Source organism: Octodon degus, unplaced genomic scaffold (genome assembly GCF_000260255.1).
Source record: "Octodon degus isolate 3935 unplaced genomic scaffold, OctDeg1.0 scaffold00056, whole genome shotgun sequence".
Taxonomy (NCBI): Eukaryota; Metazoa; Chordata; class Mammalia; order Rodentia; family Octodontidae; genus Octodon; species Octodon degus.
This window is the reverse complement of record NW_004524632.1, coordinates 12,666,209-12,682,257: the sequence shown is the minus strand read 5'-3', so window position 1 is coordinate 12,682,257 and position 16,049 is coordinate 12,666,209. Positions and strand designations below refer to the sequence as shown.

General features: G+C 51.1%; 1 protein-coding gene across 2 annotated transcripts in view; it reads left to right on the top strand.

The window, feature by feature from the left end:
- Positions 1-16,049, top strand: part of Plekhm1 (pleckstrin homology and RUN domain containing M1) — a 38,885-nt gene that overhangs the window by 16,113 nt on the left and 6,723 nt on the right. For both annotated transcript variants that reach the window (XM_023718154.1, XM_004633836.2), the window contains exons 5-8: positions 2,258-2,645; positions 8,674-8,932; positions 11,865-12,785; positions 14,785-14,930. In XM_023718154.1, coding sequence (XP_023573922.1) covers positions 2,258-2,645; positions 8,674-8,932; positions 11,865-12,785; positions 14,785-14,930 — 1,714 coding nt within the window. The remainder of the gene's footprint in view (positions 1-2,257; positions 2,646-8,673; positions 8,933-11,864; positions 12,786-14,784; positions 14,931-16,049) is intronic.

The following is a 16,049-nucleotide window of genomic DNA, read 5'->3' as shown; positions in this document are numbered from 1 at the left end:
TAAATATGAAAATACAGAGGAAAAAGCCAAAGTGTGAAAATACTCACTAACATTACAGAATCCATCAATTGTGGATTTTTAGGCCTTCTGTAAAGTGGAATCATGCAACATGTGACCTTTTGTGACTGGCATCTGTCACCTAATGTAATGTTTTTATGAATCACTCGTGTTATAGCATATCACGGCTGAATACTTTTCTGTTTTATGGATCTACTACACTGTATCCACTCACCAGTTGATCGTTAATTATTCCCCACTCTGGCTGTTATGAGGAATTTTCCTGTGAACATTTATCGCTAAGTTTTCAGATGGACACATGTTTGATTCTCTTAGGTATGCATGTAGAGTAGCACTGCTGGGTTACAAGTCTGCACTCAGTGCTTTGAGGAACTATCAGACTTTCCTGAATCAGCTACATTGCTGTACCTTCTCACCACTTCCTTAGGGTATGTTCCTCCACATGTCTGCCAGCGCCTGTTGCTGTCACTGACGACAGCAGCTGTCATGGTAGGTTAGGGTTGGTTTGCATCCCCAGTGGACAGTGCCCTTGAGCATCTCTTCATATACTTTGTCCTCCTTTTCTTTTCTTGGAGTGTTTCTTATCTATTTGTATGTATTCTTCAGAGAAGTCTTCATATCCTTTGCCCATTTTAAAATTTGATTTGTTGTTGTTGTTGTTGAGTTGTGAGACTTTATAATTGTGGATATTAGACTATTATATGTGGCTTCCAAACATTACCCCCATTCTGTGCATTGTTATTTCACTTGTCTTTTCCCAGTGGTGAGGCTCAAACCCAAGACCTTGTGCAGCTGATAAGCCCCGCCCACAGCCCCTCACTTTCTTAGTGGTACTCTTTGAAGCATAGACTTGTTTCATTTTGGTAAAGTCTAGTTTATGAATTTTGTGCCAGTTGCTTATGGTTTAAATGTCATGTTTAAGAAACTAGTGCCTCATCCAAAGACCTGAAATTTCTACTTCATATTTCCTGTTAAAGTATTATTAGAGTTTTACCTGTTGCAGTTAGGTCCTTATGTATGTTAATTTTGTGTGTGTGGTACAAGCTGCCCATGTGTCCCTCAGTCTGTGGAAAACCCTGTTCTTTCCCCACTGAATGTCAGGTGTCCCTGTTGGAAGTCGCTTGCTCATGAGTACAGGGCGCATCACCTACTCTCAGTCCCAAATGTTGCTTGGGTTGGGGTGGTGTAGGCGAGAGCAGAACTCATTAGGGAGCAAGCAGGCCAACGACTCTTGCTCTGGACCCCCTTCCGTCAGCACACTTGAAAGGGCTGACTGTGCCTCCTGATCCCAGGGAGTCCGTTAGAGCCGCTATGCACCGACCTTGGGCTCTGGGCAGCCCTTTTGCCTTCTGAACCTGCATTGTCTGTGCCTTACTCCACTGCTCGTCTAAGCAGAAGAGGAGACAACTAGCAAGCTTATTTCACAAAGGGAACCTAGATTCCCATAGGCCTCGGGAGGGGGTTAGGAGAGGACGAGAGTTGCCAGCCAGGGTACCTTCCAGAAGGCCCAGAAGTATTTCTGTGCAGAGAGTGTGTGTGTGTGTGTGTGTGTGTGTGTGTGTGTGTGTGTGTGTAAAAAGGCAGTTAACATTCCTTCCCTGGGGCTCTGGGTGGTGCCTCTGAGGGGACAAGGAGGGCAGTGCCACCAGAGGCAGGGGCATAGCTGGGCACCCTTGTGATACCTTCCCACATTTCTGGGGAGGGACAGTGACCCTGTGCCTCATCCAGCTCCAAGGGGCACAAGCCTGGCACCTCAGGCTAGCCCTCCTGCCTCGACTAGCCGTGACAAAGTATATCCTCACATCACCTAGTCCCTGTCCCAGGAGCATCTGGCGTCTGGTTGTGCTGCTGCTTGGGAGCCTCTCTGAGACACTGTCTGTTCCTACAGTCTGCAGCAGACGACCTTAGGCAAACCAATGCTCACACAGCCCTTTGTTCCCCCAAGGAAACTCCAGGCCCACAGTGAGCCTGTTCAGGATGGCTGTTGTGCCCCCTTGCCTCAGCCACATGAGCACTTTCCCTGTGGCCTGGGCCCTACCACGCACCCATCCCCTCCAGTGCCGTGTCTAAGTCCTGCATAGACAGGCACAAGGGAGGGTAGGAGGCTGACAGAGGGAGTGCTGGGTGGGTCAGGCTTTTTAATCATAACAGCATTTTTCTCTTCTTACCCCTGCCCCAGTAGCCTTGGGCATTCTAGCATTGATGTGTTACACAGGCTTTTCTGTTTGAAAACTTCTAGGATGTTAACGGAATTCAGCAAAGCCCAGGTAAACTCTGTGCCAACCTGCGGACCAAGCCAAGAGTCAGAGATGCCCACATTGCAGGCCCCACTGTCCCTCCATGACCTGGCCACCAGTGTACACCTTCTCTCAGATGTGCCTGCGGAGTCCTCTAGTGCCCCAGGAGGTGACCCCAAGCAGGAGCCACTGCCCGAGGCCCCCAGCACCCCACAGCTGCAGCAGCCAGTTGCTGCCCAAGCCGGTCCTGCAGGAAGCACTTCAGGCCATCAGCCTCCTGGTCCAGGAAGAAAGGCGAGTGGAGCTGTGAGCAAGGGGAGCAGCCTGCAGAAGACCCTGGAGGATGGCAGAATGGGGCTGAAGCTTGTGGTTTCCTCCCCCACCAGTCCGGTGAGTGGCCAGGCTGTGGGGTGGGTTGGGGGCCCTGGGCAAATGTTAGAGCTAAAGCAGCGTAACCTGCGCAGTCTCTGCGCTCCCTTAGTCCCCATTTGTGTGGCAGTAGTGTCATTCACATCTTAAGGGTGAGCTTGTGAGTCTCTGCTGCCTTGCCCCTGGGCCGCACCTTCTAGGTCATAATTCAGGGTGAAACCAGAGCTGGCAGACTGAGAGGCACACCTGCCCCACCCTCAGACAGCTGTGTGGAGGGGTGATTCACACCCATGTGATCACCTCATTGGAACATAACTCTGGCTTTCGGAAAATTGGTAGGGTTGTGTAACCATCACCACAGTCACAAAGTGTTTGGTTTTGTTTTATTTTGTTGTTTTTTGAGATCGGATATCCCTATCTAGTTCGTGCTGGCTTGAGCTCACTATGTAGCTCAGGCCAGCTCATGGTAAGCATCATGCCTCAGCCTCCTAAGTGCTAGGATTATAGGCATGCACCACCATGCCCAGTTTTCCCACTAGTAATTTATGTCTCTATATCCTCACCAACAATTAGTATCATCCATGGCATTTTTTAGCAATCACAGCCACCCTAGTGGTTAAGAAGTACAGCTCACCAGGGTTTGTACTATATGGCCCTGGTATGAAAAGACACTATACTTTTCATTTGCTTATTGACCTTTTGTTCTTCTCATAAGGAAATGTCTGTTCAATTCATTATCCCTTCTTAAGGGTGGTGGTGTGTGGCTTCTGCATTGACTTGTGGTGGCTCTTTATAGATCACAGATATACGACTTTTGCTGGGGGAGAGGAAAGGGACTGCAGCACAGTTTGCCTTTTGAGTCTTTAATGGTATTTTCCGTAGAACAAAAGCTCTTAATTTTAATGATATTCAGTTTATCAGTCATTTTGTTTATGATTTGCCTAGATGTATGTGCGTGTTGTGCTGTTTTAAAAATTTTTGTTTACTACAAGGCTTTGGCACTCTGCTCTAGTGTTTCTGGTAGATGCTTTTGTAATTTACCATCATAATGAGGGTTATACCCCTTATAGTATTACTCTGTGTGTGGCGTGCATAGGAGGCAAGATTCATGTTGTTACACATGGCCATCTACATGACCTAGCACTGTGCATTGATCATGTAACTGAGTCCAGCTCTGTATTTGTTATCTTGAAGGTGGCTTCAGGAAGGTGAGTATTATGGGACCCTGAGGGCTGAGGGCTGTGACTAGTGGCCGGTGTGATCTGGAGGCAGAGGGCTTCTCCTCAGCACTGCCAAGGACCTGGCCTCTGCCTTGCAGGCACAGACACGTCTGCCAGGGCCCCAGATCTGAAGGGACAAGACTGCCAACTTGGCAACAGAGCCCCTGTCCTGCCCACTAAGCCCCTGTCCTGCCTCTGTCCTCCTCGAAGCTTCCTGGGCAGAGCAAGCACTTGTTCCCTCTCTGAGAGCACTTTGCTGACTTGCTCCTGATCTTCACAGAGGTCTCAGTTTCCATGGTCCCACCCATCCTTTATCACCATGTACAGATCTGTGAGCTGGTAGTTATCTGCTTAACTGTTTCCAGCGCTCATTACTGGGCCACTAGCTGCTGACCAGAGGGCTGTGCCCGTCGACTTCTGTGTGCTCAGTCCTGAGCACTGTACCTGGGTAGTGGCCACCATTCCTGGTTCTTGGCCATGATGTGGGTGTGCAAGCCTCCTTAGAGCAGTGCACCCTCAGGGAGCTGGGTTGGACAGCGTGTCCCAGGGAGCATGGAACCAGAGAACCTGGTGCTCGGTCCGATGTGGAAGCCCCCAGTGCTGCCCCTTGGGTCTCAGAGGCTCTGTGGGTTTGCTCCATGAGTGGGCACTGGCCAGCGCTGCATAGGCTCCTCTGTAGGCAGTTCTGGGCATGCCTTATGTATCTGCTCCTGTGGCCCTCATTGTTCTGTTTCTGTCACTCTCATGCTTTTCATTTGATACATTTGGGAGGGGGTTAGGGTCACTGTCAAGTTTTACAGCCCTGAAAGCAATTCAATCCTTCTTGTAAAAATGTTTTGTTTTAATTCATTCAATACAAATCATGTATGGGTACTGGGGACAAAGATGGAACAGGACAGACAAAAGCCCTGCCCTTTGGGGACAGACCCTGGATTAGATAGGAGATAAAGTCCATCATGATGCATTGGTGCTGAGAAAAAAGGGCACAGAAGTAACGTTGTTGGCTCTCTGGCCCCACGGGCCACCTGCAGGTGGGATGGGCCCCCTCCTGAAGTTGTAGGTGTGGGTGGTCCCCTTGGCTGGGCAGAAAATCCTCAGGAAACAGTCCAGAGATTGGCGGTGCACACCCTGCTAGGCCCTCTGGGATTTAGCTGTGGGGCATGGTGTGGTGACACTGGATAGTGTCATTCCTGTGTCCTGGGTCCCTGCTGGCAGGTGCTACTCAAGAGCAGATACTAGATCAGTGTTGAGGATGCGGGGAGCTGGCCAGACAATGGCCCTGAACAAGCAGACCTAGAAGAATTACAAAAGGGGTGAGATAGGGCGTCACACTGAGTTTCCTACCACTCCGCTCTGCAGTGGGCACTCAGGCCTTGTTCCAGAGAGCTGCTTCCCACCACCTTCCAGTTGCTGACAGGCAAAGATCATCCCCAGAGAATCATTTCCAGAGGCTGCTCTGGCTTGTGGACTGTGTCCCACAATTCTTAATGGTCTCCAGTCCTCAGAGAAGAGAGCAGCCCTTGCTATCCCTAAACATGAAATTCACCTTTGTCTCTGTCCTCCTGGGCCCTGGCTCAGCCCCCTTCTGGTACTTTACTCTTTTCCTTAGGGAGTTTCCCTGGGTCCCGATGACCACCTGACACATTGTCTAGCTCCTGCAGAAGGAGCCCCTGCCAGTTCCTGGGGCCCATGGAAGGAGCTCCCCAAGTACCTGACTCTTGACTTCGGAGTCTTGTGCCATCTCAAGGGAGTAAACCAACTCTTCAGAGACAGCCCTAGCCCAGCTCCCCTCCTCTGCTACAGAAGCAAGAAGAGCAGTGTTGATTTAGAGCTCAGAAATAGCTCTGTGAGGATGAGGCTAGGCTGGCCTCATGCCTGGCACAACTCATTTTTGCCATGCACACAGCCCCTTTGGGCAACCCAACCAGCTCCTTTGCCCCTGCTGTTGCATGTTTAGGCTCAGCAAGCAGAGAGTAGTGAAATAGTGGGAGAAAAGAACTGGAATCCATACCACAAGCTGACTGCGCCCAAGCTTCCCTGCTTCCCGTCAGTGAACAACTTGAGGTTCGGAGCACAGCCAAGGGGGGAGCAGAGCGGCCCATGGGGACTGAGCCCCTGTCTGCCAAACCCTAAAGGCAGGTAGAGAAGTCCAGCCTGCAGAACTGTGGATATCCACCTGCAGAAGGATAAAGGTGCACCCCTTCCTCACACCTTACCCAAAACTCTCTTCAAGATGGACCATAGGCCTAAATGTGAGAGCTAAAATTACAAACTTCTTACCAGAAAATGTGGGAGTGAATCTTTGTGATGTAGATTTTGGCAGTGATTTTTTTGATGCAACACCAGGAGCACAGACAAAAAAGCTAAGATAAATTGTGCTTAATCAAAATTAAAAACTTGTGCCTCAGAGGGCAGCACTGAAAGAATGAAATGACAGCTCACAAAATGAGAGAGGTTACTGTCTTAGCAAACCGCATCTCTGATAAGGGTCCAGTATCTTCATTAACTCCCTAAGGCAGCCGAGACGGCATGCCATAAGCCGGATGGCTCAAAACAGCACAAACTTTCTTTGGTAGCTGTAGAGGCTGGGATGGTGGCCTTGGCCACACCAAGCTTGCCCCTGCTGAGGACCAGGCACAGACGTGTCTGCCGGGGCTCCAGACTTAAAGAACAAGACTGCTAACGTGGCAGCAGAGCTCCTTCCCTGCCCACTGAGTGACCTCTGTCCTCCGTGAAGCTCCCTGCACAAAGCAGGCCTCCGTTCCCTTTCCAAAAGCAGGGTTTGTTGCACCTAGAGATGATGCATGCCTGTCTTACTTGTGGTGTTGCTGGCAAACCTCGGCATTTCTCGGCTTGTATCTGCATCACTTTCCCTCCGTCTCTTGACTTGGCATTCATGGTTTGGCTCGAGAAGGTCCCCCAAAGTTCTCATGTGCTCATAGGTGAGGCTTTTGGAAAGTGATCAAATTGTGGAGGTGATGTTGTTGGCTTGAGGTTGAGATGGGGTCAGACAGGAGAGCCAGCTGACTGGGGCGTGGCCCGGGAGGGTGGGCGCCCTCCTGGCTCCTCCCACTGTGCTTCCCTGCCCCCAGGACCTGAGCCCTTCTGTCATGTTTCTTTAAGCCAAATCTAGACTGCAGCTTCTGAGACCATGAGCTAAATATACCTCTCTTTCTTTAAGTTGCTAATGTCACTTATTTTGTCCCAGCAATAAGAAAAGTGACTAAGGTGTGTGTCTGTCTTTGCATCTCTTTGTACAAGCTTACCCCACTTCAGTAGGATCTCATCGTAATTAAATATATCTGCAAGGACTCTTTCTAAATGAGCTACCCCAAGCCAGCAAGATAGCTCAGTGGACTAAGCATCTGCTTAGGCAAGCGCAGGGACCAGGGTTTGATCCCCCGCACCACGTGCTGTGCTGGCCCTGCCCCCACCCCCAGGCTCACTGAGCTGGCCACTGAGACTGGGCGTGGTGGCACACACCTGTAATTCCAGTGCTAGGAAGGCTGAAAATGAAAGGATCACTACGAGTCCAAGCTGTGTAGTGAGACCCTGTACCAAATACATAAAAATAAATAAATGAGGTATCCCAGGTCTTATTAGGGAGCATGATTCAACCCTTAACACAGCTCAACAATTAAAGGATAAATAATCCAATATTATGGATACAAATGTGTTTTTCTCCAGTGAAAGTGTACTCGTAAGTGTACCAGTAAAGAGATGTATCATCAGACATCAGGGAAATGCACAGCAGAGCCACAGCAGGATAGCGTTTCACGCCCCTCAGGATGGCTAGAATCAGGAGACAGAAAGGAGTTACTGGTGGGAATGTAAAGTCGTGGAGGCTCCTTGAGAAACAGCTTAGCCGTTCCTCGAGAAAGAAAACAGGGTCGCCTCCGATCGAGTGGTTCCCAAGTGTGTATGCAAGGAAAGGAAAGCACAGTCCACACAAAACGTGCACAGATGTTCATTATAGACAGAAGTAAAAGCATCATCTCCGTCAACTGATGAGAAGGTTAGAAATATCTGCTGCGTCCGTACAATTATCTGGCACGCTGATATGTATCTGCAACGTGGGTGACCTTGGAAACATACTGGAAGAAAAAAGCCAGTCACAGAAGATCACATATTACAGAAAATACAAATCTACAGAGATAGGAAATAGGCAAGCAGTTGCCTAAACCAAGCTGGGCTTGGGGACATGGAGGAAACTCCTGCTGAGTATGAGGTTCCTTTGGGGAGGGTGAAAATGTAAACTTTGATCATGGTAACAGTTGCACAGTTCTGTGGAGAGCCCAAAACTTCAATCATACATGCATTTATAAAAATCAGTTAATGCAACTACGTGTGGTGGCACAGGCCTATAATCTTAACGTTCAGGAGGCTGAGGCAGGAGGATTACTGTGATTTCCAGGCCAGCCTAGGCTACATAAGCAAGTTCAAGGCCAATCTGTACTACATAGTGAAACCCTGTCTCAGAAAAAAAAAAAATTAAAAGCTAGCCAGATAGCTCAGTAGACTAAAGCGCCTGCTTAGGCAGAGCACAGGGATTGGGGTTCCGTCCCCAGCATACCGTGCCAGCCCCACCCCCATGGTGTTCTGAGACGAACTGAGATTGGGCGTGGTGGTACGTGCCTATAATCCCAGTGCTTGGAAGGCTGAAAACAGGAGGATCGCTACAAGTCTGATCTGTCTAGTCAGACCTTGTAGACGCTGTACTAAATACACAAAAATAAAATAAAATGAGTTAATACTGTGATAAGTGAATCACAACTCAAGATCTTTTTGAAAAGTTAAAAACTGACTGCCTCTGTCAACCTTCTTGGTAGAAGTGCAAGAGCTGGATATCTGAAGATGACTTCCACCGGCCGCCCCAGGGGCCTGCTTCTGACAGTGCTGTGGCTGCTTCCAGAGGACTCCCAGAGCCAAAGGCCACTCTCCACCAGCACTGTGTCCAAGGACCAAGAAAGAGCTGCTCCCTGGGAGCCCTGGACAAAATGTGTGTGTCTTCCCCAGGACACAGGAACACCAGGGCAGGCCCCCTGCAGGAGCACAAGAACTTCTGGGTGGTACACCGGCGGCAAATGGGTAGGTGACTCCATAGGTCCCTTCTGCAAGATCCATGATTTTCAAGAAGTCCTGTTTGCCTTTAGCTAGCAAGCATGGTATTCTCACAGCAAAGCCTCGCCCTAGAACAGTGATGGCAAGCCTTTTAGAGCTGTCCATGGTACAGACAGCCCACTGCAGCACGCGTACCATACGTTCGCCACAACTGTCCCAGAACGTAGCAATGTAATACTTACAGTGCACACATACTTTGTAATTCAGAAAAGCATTTTGGGATACATGCTATATTCCATTAAAATAAATGTCCAAAACTGCCTACAGAGAAAAAAGATACTTAAAGTATTAAAACAGAAATCTTGCTGGAGTTAGGCCATAAAACTAGATTACAGGAAGGCTTGATTCCCTCAGGCTTAACGCAGTCCCTGCCCAGTTGCCTAGCAGCTCCTTCCAAAGGTTTTTATCTCCAGTTATTCATTTAAAACTCTGAAAGAGTTTATCAGATCTGTTGTGGATTTCTGTCTTTCGCATATTATTTTACAGTCAGGCCAGTTTGATCTTTACACCCTGTGAAAGTCCAAAAAGCATTAAATAACCATAACCTAATTTTTGTGTACCCTCCAAATGAGTTTTCTTATAAAACACTAAAACTGTGCCCACGCATCGACCCTTCTTTCCTCGTTTGCTGTGCTCGGTGGTGCAGCAGAGCTTGTTGCTGGGTGCCCAGGCTCTGGCCTGCAGTGTGGTGTGGGCACAGCACTAGTCTCCATGTGGCTTCTGGGTTTATATTTCAACCTGTGGGTGTCGTGGTAACCATGCATGAAGTATGTGCTTCATGGCCAGGGCAGCAGGCCCCCTGAGGGGTAGGAAAATCCAGCCTCCAGAGCATTGCGTGTGCCCCAGACTCCCAGTTGGTGGCCTCTGGGGAGGCAGTGTAGAGTCGTGTGAGGCACATCCACGTAACTCACCTGTTCCTTCCCAGCAGAGCTCCTGAGTGTTTGTAATCTGCCCAGCACGGTTCCAGTGCTGGGAGAAGCAGCAGGCAGCAGAATGGTTCCCTTCCTCCGCAGAGTGCGTCCTAGTAGAGGAGACAGCAAATACAGACCTCAGGCCGAACATGGTCAGGTGGTGACGAGAGCTGTGTGCGCAGAGTCAGGGCATAGCCCTGGAGAGTGTAGTCCTGCTAGGAGGTAGCCGGGTGACTCTCACAAGCCAGGTGACACTGGAAGAGAAGGAAGGGAGGGAGGGTGATAGGAGGCCATTTGGGCATTTCAGGCAAGGAAGACCCTGCACTGGAATATACATGACAGACAGGAAAAGGATTAGGACAGAGCCTGCAGGCCAGGACGCATGGAGCTGACCTGGCGCCTCTCTTAAACGCATCCCATCTCCCATGCTGAAGGATGTGTCAATGAGGGGCTGTCCAAAACCAGGCCAGAGCTATCAGGAGGCCCTGTGGAACCCTGGTGCAACCAGGCAGGGGTGGCAGCTCCTGCCTGTGTGTTGAAGGCAAAACCTACAGGATTTGCTGACTGGATGTGGACTGTGGAAGAGATGGCCTAAGATGACTCCAGAGCTTTTAGCCCAATCAAGTAGAAGGGTGAAATTTGCCGATGGTGAAAAAAGGAAAGAAGCAAGTTTGCAGCAGGCGGATCAGGGTTTGTTTTAGCGACTCTGAGATGCCTGTGAGACTTCAGTGGGGCAGGTAGATATGGGAGTCTGAAGTTTGTAGGTGAAGTCCAGGCTGGAGAGAACCGTGGGGGAGTTGTTGTCATGATACCCTGAGAGAAGTAGCTAAGAAGTGGGTGTCCTCGAGAAGACACCCCTAGGCAGTCCAGTCCTGAGAGGTCAGGGACCCAAGGAGACCAAGGATAGAGAAGAGCACCCCAGGGAAGCCTTCTGGCTTGGACACAGGGGTCTGGTGCCCTTCCCAGGGGCAAATTCTCTGGAGTAAGGGTACAAAAACCAAACTTGGGTGAAATCAAGAAGGAAAGGAAGGGCTTAGTATGTAGCTCAGGGACACAAGAACCTGCCTGGCAAGTGCAAGGTCCTGAGTTCAATTTCCTGTACAAAAAAAAAGGGAACAGAGATACAAGAGACATCAGGGGCTGGGGAGACAGCTTGGTGGTCCAGGTGCCTGCATGGCAAGTGCAGGGACCTGGGTTTGATCCCCAGTGCCACCTGTTGTGCTAGCCCCATGCTGAGCTGGCCACTGAAACCAGGTGGGTGGCACATGCCTGTAATTCCAGCGCTGAGGGGGGGACTGAGACAGGAGGATCACTATGAGTCTGAGCTGCATAGTGAGACCCTGTACCAAATAAAGAAATAAATAGGAACAAACGAACAATCTGTAGACAGCGGTACTGGTACTTCCTCTGGCAGTTCTGTTGTAGAAGGGCTCTGAGACACAGGTGGTAATTGGAGATGTGAGTATGGACTAGAGTCAATTTTAAAATTGAGAGAAATCCCAGCATATTTGTGTGCCCAAGAAGGAAAGCTCAGATGGCAGAGGAGAGAAGGAGCATTGCTGCAGACAGACTGCAGTGGGGGGGGGGTGCAGTCTTTTGTCCCTGGTGAGGGAGGTCAGGGTGCTGTGAGGAGGGCTCTTCCATCCTCCAGTACAACTGGGAGGCAGGGTCAGCGGTTGGGTGGAGGCGGGAGAGAGCTGCCAGCATTACTCCACTTGGCAGAACCTGAATGGCTTGGACCGCCGAGCTATCTCCCCAGCCCCTGCTGTCTCTCGCTTCTCTGCTCCCGTTCTTTTGTTTTGTACAGGAAATTGAACTCAGGACCTTGTGCTTGCCAGGCAGGTGCTTGTGCTCCTGAGCTCCATTCTAGGCCCTCCCTTTCCTTCTTGATTTCACCCAAGTTTGGTTTTTGTCCCCAGCAGGACAGTATGCACCAGAGGTGACAGTGGAAAGGGGCCCTGTGCTAACCTGCCTCTCTCTGCCTCCAGGGCTGTCCAACCCATTCCGGGGCCTCCTAAAGCTGGGCACAGTATCGCGGCGGGGGGCCATGGGCATCTGGAAAGAGCTCTTCTGCGAGCTGTCCCCAATGGAACTCCGCCTCTACCTGAGCGACGAGGAGCGCACCTGTGTGGAGAGCTGCTCCCTGCTGCGCTGCGAGGCAGTGGGGCCAGCCCACAGCGATGGCCGCTTTGAGCTGGTCTTCTCCAGCAAGAAGCTGGCGCTGCGGGCCTCCTCCCAGGACGAGGCTGAGGACTGGCTGGACCGGGTACGGGAGGCCCTGCAGAAGGTCCGGCCCCAGCAGGAGGACGAGTGGGTGAACATCCAGTACCCAGACCAGCCTGAGGAGCCCACCGAGGGCCCCCCAGGTGGACAGCCCTCTGACTCAGCTCTGCTCCCAGAGCCAGCCGTGCCCCACAGCTCACAGTGTGACTGCACATCTGCCCAGGTTCCAGAGCCAGACGCAATCAAAGAGTCTCTGCTGTACCTGTATACAGACAAGACCTGGATGCCCTGTATTTTTTCCCTGTCCTTGGAGTCTTTGAAATGCTTCCGTGTGAGGAACAATGAGAAGATGCTGAGTGACAGCCATGGAGTGGAGACCATCCGAGATGTCCTGCCGGACACAAGCCTCGGGGGCCCGGCCTTCTTCAAAATCATCACAGCCAAGGCTATCCTGAAGCTGCAGGCTGGGAATGCTGAGGAGGCTGCCGTGTGGAGGGATCTTGTCCGCAAGGTCCTAGCATCCTACTTGGAGATGGCTGAGGAAGCCATGACGCTTGGTGGGAGTCTGGACGAAAGCTGTCAGGAAGTGCTGAAGTTTGCCACCCGGGAGAACAGCTTCCTCCTGCAGTACCTGGTGGCCATCCCCACAGAGAAGGGCCTGGACTCCCAGGGCTGCTTCTGTGCAGGTGCCAGCTGACACCCACTGCCCCACCTGCCACAGCTCCTTGACCTGGGTTCCTGCCAGGGCTCCACCCCCCGGACATCCCCGCAGCCACAGCTTCCAATCGGGCACCCCCAGCCCATCCTCTCCTGCCACTTCCCTCTGGGTGGGGCTTGTGGATGGCAGCCCTGCTTCCTGTGCCTTCCACCCTCTAGCATCTTCTTGCTGTACTCTCACGGGTGTCCATAGTGGGCATGGGGTCCTCCTGAAGCAGAGATTTTGGTTTGCTTTTGCAAGTTGTGTTGTTCAGTGCTGCCCAATAGAACTTTATCTGGTGATGAAGGTGTTCTAGGTCTGTGCTGTCTGGCTCAGTGAACATAGTGCTTAAAGTGTAGCTGGTATGGCTAAGAAACTGAATTTTCATTTAAATTTTACTTAAGTGTAAAGGGTTACCTGTGACTCGTGGACACTGTCTTGGCCAGCATAGTTCCGTATAGTTCTGCAGCTTGGTTTTTTCTCCTTCGTAATGCATGGTGCCCAGTGTTCTCTGTCAGTAGTACATCTGCTAGGGAGTTTCATCGTGGAGCGATGAATTATCTCACTCCTTAACCTTCTCAACAGCCCTGTAGAGATGGGGGCTGCTGTTGTCTGTTTGTAGATGAGAAAACGAGGCTCTCGGCTGGAAGCACCTTGTCTCAGGCTCGCACAGCTAGTAAGTGGCACAGCGGACACACATAGCTGGCCAGGCCCAATCCTGCGCTTTAGGGCAGGACCCCAGAGGTCTCCCATTGTGCAGGCCTCACGACACCCACTGCCGCGTTCCAGTAGCTTCTGCCTCCCTGCAGTCAGGAAATGCCTACTCCCTGCTGCAGATGGCAGAGAGGCTGAACTGTGACTTCAAGCAGTCCCAGGGGTGGAGCCTGTGGGACTGCGCAAAGCTTGCTTCAGGTGTCTGGAAGGAGTGGCCTGCAGTGCCCTACAGGATGGGAGAAGCCAGTACAGCAGAACTTCCTGCAGAAGTACAAGTGAAGAGAGGCCTGCCTTTTGGTGTGAGGGCTGCAGGGCATTCTTCCTGAGCCCAGCCAGCCAGCCAGCCAGCCAGGCTGTGAAACCAGGGAGTGCAGCTTGGTCTCCACCCTGCAGCTTTCTGTGAAAAGCCTGTCAGATGGTGAAGTCTCTGTTGTCATTCGGTCTCAGGGCACAAGAGGACCTTTGCTTATGCCTACTTTGCCTTTGCAGTTTGTCTCTGCTTTTTTGTTTCTGTGATCCTGGTAGTGGGACCCATTCATGCATGCTAGGCAGGCACTCGCCATGAGCTACCCCCAGCCTTCATTTATCTTTTGTGATGAGCCTGCAAAAGCTAGAAGTAGCTGAGCTTTATAGACACTGAAGTGGAACTTGGAGAAAATGAGGTGGCTATCAGGATGAGGCAGTTGATCCCAAGGCCAAAAGGGTCCTTCCCTGTTTCCTCAGAAACAAGGCATGGGTCAGGCTTTAAGCTGGGGCTTAATCCTGGGCATACCCATTCCCCACTTCCCCTGCTGTGGAACAAGCCCTCTGAGACAGCTCCCGACAAGGTCCAGGCTGCCCTGCCCACTGGTTTCCCACCATTGTGGCCACCCCTCCTCCCAGCTGCTTTGCCGCTCACCCAAGCCCTCACTTGGTTGCCTCCTTTTCTGGGCCCCTGTGGACGAGCAGATGGAGAGCTCTGGGAAGCAGGCAGAGCCTTAACAGAGGCTTCCAGGTAATGGTGAGAATGAGGCAAAGGCCCACTGAACCCCATGGCATGACCAGACTGCTCAGCTTCTGAGCATCAATTCCTCATCTGTACAAAGGCAGTGATTACTTGGAGGGTACTGTTGCAGTTTAATAGTGTTGATTCTGAGTGCTGGAGACATGACTGAAGGTTATTTTTACCTTTGCACTCTCTTTTTTAAAAAAGTACAAACTAGCAGGGCTGTCCTGCCAGAGTGGCTTTCAGTTTCTCAGGCCTGACTTTGACCCACGCACTACCCCGTCCCCAGGCTGCCCCCGACCGATTGGCTTCTCCTCCGTACGACCCAAGCTCTGTGCCTTCTCTGGCCTCTATTACTGTGACATCTGCCACCAGGATGATGCCTCAGTGATTCCTGCCAGGGTCATCCACAACTGGGACCTCACCAAGCGCCCGGTAAGTCTGCTGGCAGCCTGTCGTGACCCACAATATGCTGCGTGACCTGGCAGTGTTTTTTGTTCCTGCTGCTCTTTGTGGGTCTGAAAGAGTTTGGCTGGAAGCAAGCCAGGGTTACTGGTTGAAGAGAAAATTTGGTGTCTCTGAAGTCCCAGAGCAGACCTCTGTGAATGCCTTCCTTGGTCCCCACTACCCACTAGGCAGTAGCTAGGTGAGTAGATGGTAGGTAGGTGAATATACAGGAAGATGAGGATATGATGGATGGATGGATGAGTGGGTAAATGGGTAGATGACTGTGGGTAGGTGGCTTTGCCAGCCCAGGGGCGCCCAGCAGACCACTTCTGCAGACCCTGCTAGCCTTACTTTTCATGTTTTGCAGAGAGCATTATTTTCTGGTCATCCACCCATTACTAAGACAGTATTTGGTTATTGCTTAACATTTAAAAATTACAAGCCCAAAGACAGATCAGAATTTTGTAGCCCAGAGAGTCACTCTTGACATTTTAGAGCACAGCCCTTCTGTGCATTCAGCCGCATGTCCATCCGCTTGCTGTGAAGTTGGGGCATTGCTGGACTCATCCTCCTCAGTCATCGCTGTTCATTTCATACCACATCTCATGTGCTTTTTTACATCTACCAAATGCTTCTGACCAAGACCCTTCAGATGTTCCTTTTCGGAGCTGAGGACATGGCTCAGTAGAATAAGCGCTTGCCTGACAAATGCAAGGGCCTGAGTTTAATCCCAAATTCTGGGGAAAAAAAAAAAAATGGTCCTTTTCTATAGCTGAGCTGAGCCAGTGCTGCAGGATCATGAGCAAATCAGTTCGGTGTCCTTGACCCCAGCACAATGATGGACTTCTTGTGTCCGTCTTGGGTCGTCATGAGGGCAGGTGCAGCAGTATGTGCCCAGCAGGGAGCAGCACCGTTCCTCCCTGAAAGCTCCTCATACCATTCACTTGTTCAGAGTCTGCCTCGAGAACACACTTGGCTCTCCCTGAAGGCTCAGACTTCCGCGACAGCTGCCCTGAGACACAGGAAAAGCCTCTTGATTCTTTGGGGGCACAGCGACAGCATGCGCTCTTGGCCTGCAGGTGTGTCCTGGAAGTGCCAGAATGGTTC